At 44.3% G+C, this 9,579-nt stretch overlaps 1 protein-coding gene across 1 annotated transcript; it reads right to left on the bottom strand.

Annotated features, from left to right (window-relative positions):
* Positions 1-736: 736 nt before the first annotated feature.
* Positions 737-3,892, bottom strand: LOC147444048 (uncharacterized). The gene is made up of 5 exons (XM_086526787.1): positions 3,409-3,892; positions 2,810-2,943; positions 2,085-2,232; positions 1,166-1,272; positions 737-1,054 (listed from the first exon to the last, which is right to left on the bottom strand). The coding sequence occupies exons 1-5, from the start codon at positions 3,749-3,751 to the stop codon at positions 1,013-1,015; spliced, it is 774 nt and encodes a 257-aa protein (XP_086382913.1). The 5' UTR covers positions 3,752-3,892; the 3' UTR covers positions 737-1,012.
* Positions 3,893-9,579: the final 5,687 nt, after the last annotated feature.

Here is a 9,579-nt window from a genome sequence, read left to right as displayed (position 1 = left end):
AGGCATGAGCCTCTGCATGAGAAAAGCGCTCTAAGGAACTAGAGCCAAATCAATCCAAGGGTTTCGTACCCGGGTTTGGGAAGTAGATCCATGGATCGGAGAGAGGTAGTCTCTCAAGTTGTGATATGGAAATTGGGATTCCCAAGTAAGGACTTCGTGTCCGAGAAAACAGAGTTGTTCTGCGGGAAGAGAATTCTGGCAAGAGAGTTACAGGGATGCCATGCCCTGAGTCTGGAAGGAAGGTGAGATCCAGAGGCGAGGACCTTGATTCTTGAGGAATTGGAACAAGGACCGAAAGTTCCTTGGAATAGGGTTTAGCCTCGGGAGTCGGAAGCCGTGGCTTCCGAGAACCATCAAGTTTTATTCTAGAACGAATGTGGTAATACGTTCGGTTCAAGTGCTTGTATAGACTTCTCCTCAGTAATAAAGATACTACTACGGGGGGGGGGACCAGCCCATCTTCTAGTCCCAGTACTGTGTCGATCTTCTCACTCTCTATCTCTCTCTCTATTTATTTCTCTCTATATCCTCTGGCTGGAGTAATAAGTGATAAATCCTATTTATCCGAATGTATTGTATATTGTTCTGCGCTCCCGTTTGTGACAGGATAGCTAGAGGACAGACACCCATGTACCTTGCCCTGTCCCCTAGGCCGAGTTTGGCTGCTTAAGGAGGTCAAGAAAGCTCTCTCTCTCTCTCTCTCTCTCTCTCTCTCTCTCTCATGTATACCCACCCACACCACAACCTGAGGGCCTCAAGCACCCGGTTGATTACAAGCATAGAAAATGTGCATATTACCCAGTCCAAAAACAGAATGCCCTCATACATGGCCAGGAAGAGAACACAAAAATCTGCACAAAGTCTGCCCACTGCCCAACAATCTCAGCACGTATCTACAAACCCCGATTAAAAGAAGATAGCTCGAGTCAAATCTGCTGAGGTACAGTAGCCTTCAACGGATGAAGCCCGTGTATTTAAGACCCTACCACGGTAGTTCCATAGAAGGATGCACTCAAAATTTGCATGATCTCCGCAAAAACAGAACCACCTCTTGCTGCAAAACATTACCGCCACCAAAACAATGCTTCATCAACAATTGTGAGCTGTACCTTTGACTAGAAAGAAGTTGGTCACCTAGCCTTCCCATTAATACGACACGACTTACCAGTAAGCAGAGTAGAATGCAGCCCACTGCACTCGGGAAAATTAGATACCACAACTGCAGCTGATGAAATTTTGGAACGTCAATGAAAAGAAGTGGAAGCCCCGCAGCTGACAAAATAAACCCAGTTTGGTTAGCTCAGGAATCAAATGCAATGCTTGAAACTCATCACAGGCTTTAGTTATATCCCAAAGTACATAAACAAATCATAACACAGAGCTCATCCACATTACAATTCGCAAATGATGTCATAAGGTCTGGGAACAAGGGACCACCTTGTCACAGATCACAAAGCAATCTTTGGGACACCTCGAACTCATAGGTTGTCGCAAGCTGCAGAATCGGCAATGAGTAGGTACTTTTGCGATTGTAGACATTGGTAAGAATTACTCATTATGAGGGGATCCTAAGAAGACCTTTCATGAGACCACGGTTGCCACATGAATGGAAACAAGGTCGTTAGTAAGCTCCGACTCTTAAGTGTCAAATGACACATATGTGGCCATCCTCATGCTCTCTCTCTTAACCTTAGAAAGCTCCAACTCTTGGTGTCACATGACGGAAAAGTAGCCATCCTCATGCTCTCTCTCATTCATGAGACCATGGTTGCCACGCAAATGGGAGCAAGGACATTAAAAAGCTTTCGACACTTGGGAGTCAAATGATGCAAAAGTGGCTCCTCATGCTTTCTCTCTTAACTCCTGCTACTTGCTCTACTCTTGAAAAAATCATTCCTATAGAGCAACGTCTAAACTCTAATATCATACTTTTTCTGGTTTCGATTGAAACGTTGCTTTTACCAGACAAATGCCACAGCAAGTAACTTGTTCCTTGGTTACTGAAGCTTTCACTTCTTTCATATACTTCCAGTGCCTGCTTTCAATTTTCAAGCAAATAAGCTGACCAAACAAGAATACATTACCAGGAGGGTGCATGGAGCCTGTCAACTGCATGAATGCAATAGAAGCCGCTAAGGCTGTTCCCCGGGCTAGCCAGCCTGGTCCAAAAAGAGCTAGAGCGGCAATCCCCATTGCTGCACATCCTACATGCGCTACAAACATATTATATTTCTGCAAATACACAGAAAAGAATACCATCAGCACAAGGAAACAGAGAGAGAGAGAGAGAGAGAGAGAGAGAGAGAGAGAAGGCGACAAAGAAACAGGTGCTGATTCAGCAGATAGTCCAGACGATTCAGTCAAACAAAGGGAGACCACAAGGCTGCGAGTTCGACCACTGAATTTGGCATCATGAGTTCCCCATGCCAAATAGCAGGTATAGAACATAGCATACTAAAAACAAGTATATAAGTTGTATTATACTATCAGATTTCTAAATATACTGATAGACCATTTTTCCCTATAATTTCACCATTCCTGTAAAACCAGTGAGATTAGGTTACTGAGGTGCTTTTCATACAATATTTAGTGCAAGTAAAGCTCTCTGTCATGCAGCTTCAAAAACTATACTAACAAGTCTGGAGGCGGCACTCTCTCTTTTTGTGTGGAGAGACCGGGGGGGGGGAGGGAGGGCATCTCTGCCCCCTTGATATATGGTATAGAATGTCCTTCACTTCAGCAGTCCATTGCAAGTATGTTCAGTTTTCCTAATCAAACTGTAGATTTTTTTGCACGGAAGTAGGCAAACCTGTGCAGCTGGTGTGGTGGGAGTGGCAAAGAGCACAGCACACACCGCTCCAAACGGTGCGATTGTGAACATGAGTCCCATGGGTTCTACCAACTTGTCGAGATAGGACATGCCCAGCATTGCCACGAAGGCACCTGCATTTCCACACAAATAAAAAACTTCAGCAGGATAACGGACACCATCAGTGCACAAGCATACACGTTTCGTATACATATGTGCATGAAGACCGTCGGGTGAAATTTCACAGGGTTCATTGGGAAGAAGACTACCATTGCGTATCTTACAAATAAATGTCAGCAGAATTCACAAAGTGCACTGGTGAAACTAATGCCACAAAGTCACCATGCAATGAGCTTCCACAACTCCCTCTTTCTCTCATATTCTATGAATGAATTAACATAAGCGTCTAAACAAATCTGTGTGTGTGAGTGAAATCATTAGAATCAACATACACAAATCTGTCTTTTTCTATTCGTGTGCGCGCAAATGCATTATGTTTGCTCACTAGCCAACGAACATCATGTATGGTTCTTACTCAGAATCTGCCAAATCGCATCTACCAACAAGACCCAGAAATCTTACAATGCGGAAATATATACCTGCTGCGGGCCAAACAATGTCACTGATGGGTGGAGACGGAGCGGGGGAATCAGAGCTAGGGGATGGTACAGAGGATGCGGCAGCAGAAGATGCCAAAACAGGGGTGAGCCACCGCCGCCGCTGCAACCTCGCTGGCATGGCAGGTAATGGCAACATGCGAGCACCGATCAAGCCATCTTTCAGACCCAGGCTATGGAGAAACAAGCGTCTGGTGAGGGATCGCCCACAAGGAGAAGCCGAGCTGGTGTGAAGAGCAACCGTAGGGGTGTACGAGGTGGAAGGAAACTGCTGGTGCTTGAGCGAGCATAAGGACGAAGTGGGCACAATGGCAGCAGAGTCCATAGCCACCGCTGATCCAAAAAGACGATATATGTTTTCCCCTCCTGCTGCTGCTTGGCCATGCCTCGTACATTTTCTGTGTTTTTAAGTATCTCCATGGACCACGCCTCTTCACTGTCAGCAAAAGACACTTCTCGCCGCATATATCCCATTATCTCCTTCAGAAGTGTAAAGCTTTTGGCTTGCCAAAGGGGCTTCTCTTCATGGACTTGAGACCTAATACCCCATAGGAGACAACCAACTTAGTGTGGTAGAAAGGTTATTCTAGTTTCCTATTCTTATTCTGGTCCTAGGGATGTCGTCATAATGTAACTTAATTGTTTGATTAACTCTTTCTAAACAATAGGGGACAGCCACATCCTTTGTTTAAGTATTTTTGGCCATATAGAGAATCGAAGAAAGTCCTACATATCTATTTGTATATTTTGTTGAATGCCAAAGGATCCCAACTCCCAAGAGTTACTAGTTAATAGGTGGTATACATGGTGGCACTTGCACCTCACTTGGTGCACGACTTTCAAGAGCGAGATCATACTCAGAGCTCCATGGACCACATATTTTTGTGTGGGACACTCTCAACAGTACAAACTCTCTTAAGAGTAATGAGAATGATTCATCATCACCAAGACCATAAACAAGTACAGTTATGGCTTTGGAGTCCCCCTCTTGCTCGGACTATTGATTGCTCTATCCTATGACTATTGGCTTGAGTCATCCACCCACATGCTCCTAGCCATCCAGTCGTACTTTGTACATCGTTAGCATCGCAACTTTGCTTATCACCATGACTAATTTTACTATGTCATTGTTGATCACCATCACCATAGCTGCAATAAACACAGGACAAAGGTTGGTGCCATAGCTGCTATGTAATTGTAGCATAGCAAAATGCACAAGATTAAGAAGAACTTGAATTTTCAATCCAAGGATAGTAATGACCAGGCTAGGGCATATCAACACCTCAATTGACTGAGAGATCTTTATCCATGAAAATGAGGAACATGACTTTGTGTGCAAGAAAGGTGCAAGAAAAAGGTAGAAGAGAAGTTATTGCATGGGCTTCCTTCCCTCTTCACCTCAACCTATCACTCTCAACACACATGCAAATGGGTATTCCACCTACATGCGCCCTTTACTACAAGTGCACATGCATGGAATAGAGAAGGAGGTTCAAGAAATGCAAAGAAAAACAATGCATGCACTCTATTCTACACACAAGAGGCTAATGGTAGCCAAGTGTGAAGAATAATCATTCCCTAATGGCTTGTCAATATGATATTGTTTTCCAGTTGGCCGCGTGTTAGCGGGTCACTGCGACGGACGTTTGTAGCATAGCTATCTAGCACTAACATAATGTCAATACTTAGGGAAGTGACTTGGATGGGGCATGGAGACTCTTTGAGGTTGTCAGTCCTCAAGAAGTGAACCTAACAAGCAAACACATCAACTCAACAAGAGAATCACAACAAGTCAATCATAGGAAATCTGCCTATGTCCTTTCTCATTGTTGTAGGTCATCACGCCATTTCGGCACTCGAACGGACTCGACATGCAACGAAATTTAGAAGGAGGTCTAAGAGGTCTAGGGACACATCCTACCAAGTCTGGTCGCAATCCAGTAAGGTACAAAAATCACAATTCATCATGATCAAAGGTCCTAAATACTGCAATAGAATTATCTCCAAAGGTCGCCCTAAGGTCTAGGAACACTATCCTATGGTCAAATCGTCAAAAAACCAATGATTTAAGCACTCAAATCTAAAGATTAGGCTCTTAGATGTGTAGTCACGAACCACTACAAATCTGACAATGCTTACACTTGAATGAAAGAGCAAAGAGAGAGGAACACAATGCAAGTTTCGAAATTGAAATCGGATTACCCAATCATTAAAAAAGTTGATTACAAGTTGGAGCTTCGCAGTCACTTGAGCTTATGTACAACAGAGCTCTTTCTTCTCCCAAAAATAAACCTCCCTTTCACATTAACCTCGTTACCTTTTATAGATAGGGCTTTCTAAATGGCCAGTGGCCGACTCACATGGACCTTTACACATATCATGATAAAATTACAACTCGGAGAATTGATAAGCTACTCTGGAATCAGGATTTACACACAGTATAGCTACGCTAGCTCGACAATAAAATGTGGTGTCCGGCCAGGTGGGCGCCCATTTACTTTGTCTGTCAACATTCCTCTCTTCCTAGCTCGTGTTCTCCCTTGACATGACCATGTGCAATCTTGTTGCTAGGGTTGTCTTCAACTTTGTAGGCTGGTCTTTAGCATTGAAAGTGCTCTGTCAATGTAGGTGCTTTCTAGGATCATGTATGAAAGATGGAGTTGATGGGTGCTTCAAGAAACAAATGTAGCACATGTGACATCAAAGGACGTCGCAATAGCTTCCACGTTTTTTTGATGTAGATCCTTCTCCACTCATACCTCAATGTGCGCAGTGATTGACTCATTTGATGCTACCCACCCGATCACCTTTGGTTGTTGAGGTTGAACTTGTCACTTCCAGTATCCTAGTTGGATCTTTGATTTTGATGTGCTCTTTGGACATTAACACTTGGTTGATTCTCTTTGTCTTCTAGAGGCTTTGTCGTGATGGAAACTTTGGTTGATAAAATTTTTCCTTAGGTTTCCATTGCATTATCGAAGGTAAAGTTGACTTGCGAGGCTGATCTACTTCAGTGTTTTCTTTAGCTTTACATTTGTTTATGATTATTGGTTGCTTCTTCTCTGCATGGATTTGAGATGCTTTTGGGACTCTTGTCGTTGTTGTTATTGAAGATTTTTTTGTTGTTGAAAGAAGATTCTCTTCTAGCTTTCTGTTAGGACTAGACTCTCTTTGATGTGATGGGAATCGGTTATGTCAAAAGTGTCCTTGAACTCCCCAGTACTCAACTTGAGTATGGATTTTGCCACTCCAAAGCTAGGACTTACTGTTTTAGAACTTGTGTAAACTATCTCCTCTAGCTCAGTGATTGGCGGCTTTCCCATCATTATCCACGTTTCATAAGACATCATATTCTTTGTATTTTAAGGATCTATCACAACTGAGCATGAGATTTTGAGTTTTGTTTCTCCGTATGCTTACTTTGACCACGGTTGGAGACACTCGATCTTTTGTCTTCTCCATATTCTTCTCTTGATCTTGAGTTTGTTGAACATCTAATGTGGAACTTGGAAACGTTTCTTCTTCATCTGCTTTTAGTTGCGCTTTTTCTAGATCCGTCTTTGAAACAACTGTTGTCAATTCTTCAAGTATGTCAATGATGACAGATTCTTGTGGCTGCTCTTCTTCCTTCATTTGTGCTTTTGCACCATGCTTCATGACATTGTTTGTTTCACCTATTCCACTTTCATACTCACAATGTTCATTAGCTTCCTTCAACACCTTTATCATAAAATAGGGAGTTATGCATAGCCATTCTCATCACAAAACTTCGTGGGCGTTATTTCGTTTACGCACACATCTAGAGTAGGCAGTATTTTTTCCCAACCAAAAGGTTCAAATAAATCTTTTGGGAATGGTTCTCGAATGTAGTCCTTATCCTTTACTACGTTCTCTAGGATGCAATTTTCCTTCCTCAGGCTCCTTGATTAGGACGCTCCACACATCCAAATATGCGCTTTGTCATGCAACTATGCTGGTATTTCCTATTCCTGGGCTGGAGCTGAGTGTCGAGGCTTAACTGTGCAGGGATGGTGCAGACGTGTTGTGTACAGCTCAAGATGATAGACTCTAGACCACTAACCACCCAAAAGTAGATGATGATTTGTAGCCACGACTGGAACCAACCATTCATATGTATCTCCTAAAGAGCCACAAATAGCTGACAGATATCCCAGTCCAGCTAAGCATATCTCCCAAATGAGGTGGTGGTGGTCTGGCCACGGTGTCCACTGGACCACCATCCGTAACACTTGCCACATGCCACTGCCAAGGTGAGAGTCTGCCCAGTGTGAACTCAAGCCCAATTGCAACTAACTGTCTGTCCAGTGCCTGTGAAACTGTAGCCCTGCTATACAGGTTGCCCGCCACAAAACCACTCACCGTCTCAGTGAGTCAAACTCTGAAACTAACAGGAAAATACAGCTCAATTCGTTTGAAGAGGTTGAGGTTGAACAAAGAAACTGAATCTCGAGGAGGAAGAGACCAATGCAGAATATGATGAACTCTACCACAATGAGATAAACCGTACAGAAGGTAGGGGGCAAAAAACTGAAGAAGGCCCATGCCTAAACAAAATCCCAGAAAGTCACAAAAGCTAGGGTAATTGCACTTAAAAGACGAGGTCAGGTGGCTACCAAGACTGTTCGTCACAAAGGACAAGGCAATAATGTGAATCTTTCTACATGAGAAAGCAAGACACTAGAGTTGTCACATTCCAAAAGCTGCCGTGAAGCAACATTGCTAGTGCTATAATTTTTTGGTGGCCACCTTTACTGCATAAAATCCAAAAAATTTGCTTAGCGACACTCAAGAACGAGGTAGGTTGAGGCATTGCAATGAGGTAAGGGGAAGAGAGAGGGAAAGGGTAGGGCCTAGGCTAGGGAGGGTAGGGGCGAGAGCAAGGAGAAGGGGTTGGATAGGGGCGAGTGAGGGAGAGATGGGGTGGGTAGGGGGTGAGGGTAGTGGTGAGTAGGGGGAGGGTAGGGGCAATGTGGGCTGGGTAGGGGCAAGTAGGGGGTGGGTAGGGGCGAGGGAGAGAGAGGGGGTGGGTAGGGGCAAGGAGGGGTAGATAGGGGCGAGGTGGGTTGGGTAGGGGCAAGTAGGAAGTGGGTAGGGGCCAGGGAGAGAGAGGGGGTGGGTAGGGGCCAGGGGAGGAGGGTAGGGGCGAGTAAGGGGTAGATAGGGGTGAGGTGGGAGGGATGGGATGGGTACACATGCACTTGCACAGATAGCCTCCCATTCAAAGCTGAATTTTGTGGTAGTCTGATTCCTTACAGAAGGTCCACCTAGCAATATACCCACTGGTCTTCCCACTGGTTTTACACACCAGTCTCTTCCAAAATCAGTATTGATGGATGCTTCTCTAACCTTGAATGAGGCTAACCTTATCTTTTATGACACATACCATAGAAATCTACTCTGCATCTTGTCGAGGAGCACGGGGTGTGTACAAGGTTGCAGAAGTGTCTTCCTTTTACTGGGTCTCGAGTTGGAACTGCTAAAGAATTCCTTGTAGGTGAAGAGGTTGTTGCGTCAAGGAGTAGAGAGACATCATGAGTAGTGAACTCATGAATCTTGAAATCGACATTTTTTTGTTGTATCCCGCCTTGAGGAATCTCGGTGAAGGGGAATTCATTAGACACAAAGCAAAGCTTATTCACCAATGGGGCTGATGATGCGAGGGGGGTGAACTCCTGTAGAGGAGATATGTTTCCGCTACTATGAATCTTTGTAGGCTCACCCAATCCAAAGGCTTCCACCAAGGGTGCATGGTGAGTAGGTGCTATGACCTCCACCCTTTGAGCTAACTCAGGTGGCTCATTGGGTTGATTTACCGTGGAAACATTGGAAGAGGGTGTACCCTTAGGAAAAGATTGAATAGAGACTCATAACAAGGCATAGATTTGGTAGCGTCCAACCACTCCAACAAATCTTCGTCTGACCCGTCAGGTGGAGTAGGTTGTTCCAATTCAAGGCTGGTCTCTAGGGACAAAGAACTTTGTTGTATGACAGGATCCATGCCTCCTTCTAGGCGAATGGGCTGCATTGGGGAACTAGGATATATGCATCTACATGGCATCATTTCCCCAATCATGAAGTGATTTAGTGTGTCGCAGCCATGGTCTACCGATGAGAAAGAGAAATCCGCCCTCA

Source organism: Adiantum capillus-veneris, chromosome 13, assembly GCF_014529385.1.
Source record: "Adiantum capillus-veneris isolate H3 chromosome 13, ASM1452938v2, whole genome shotgun sequence".
Lineage (NCBI taxonomy): Eukaryota > Viridiplantae > Streptophyta > Polypodiopsida > Polypodiales > Pteridaceae > Adiantum > Adiantum capillus-veneris.
This window is presented reverse-complemented; position numbering and strand designations above follow the sequence as displayed.

Excerpts from the sequence above, each read along its gene's own strand:
- LOC147444048 (XM_086526787.1), bottom strand. The coding sequence starts at position 3,751 with ATGGACTCTGCTGCCATTGTGCCCACTTCGTCCTTATGCTCGCTCAAG. Across the intron at positions 2,944-3,408 it reads CATTGTTTGGCCCGCAGCAG|GTGCCTTCGTGGCAATGCTG; the intron begins GTATATATTTCC and ends GTGGAAATGCAG. Across the intron at positions 1,273-2,084 it reads AGGCTCCATGCACCCTCCTG|CTGCGGGGCTTCCACTTCTT; the intron begins GTAATGTATTCT and ends TTATTTTGTCAG.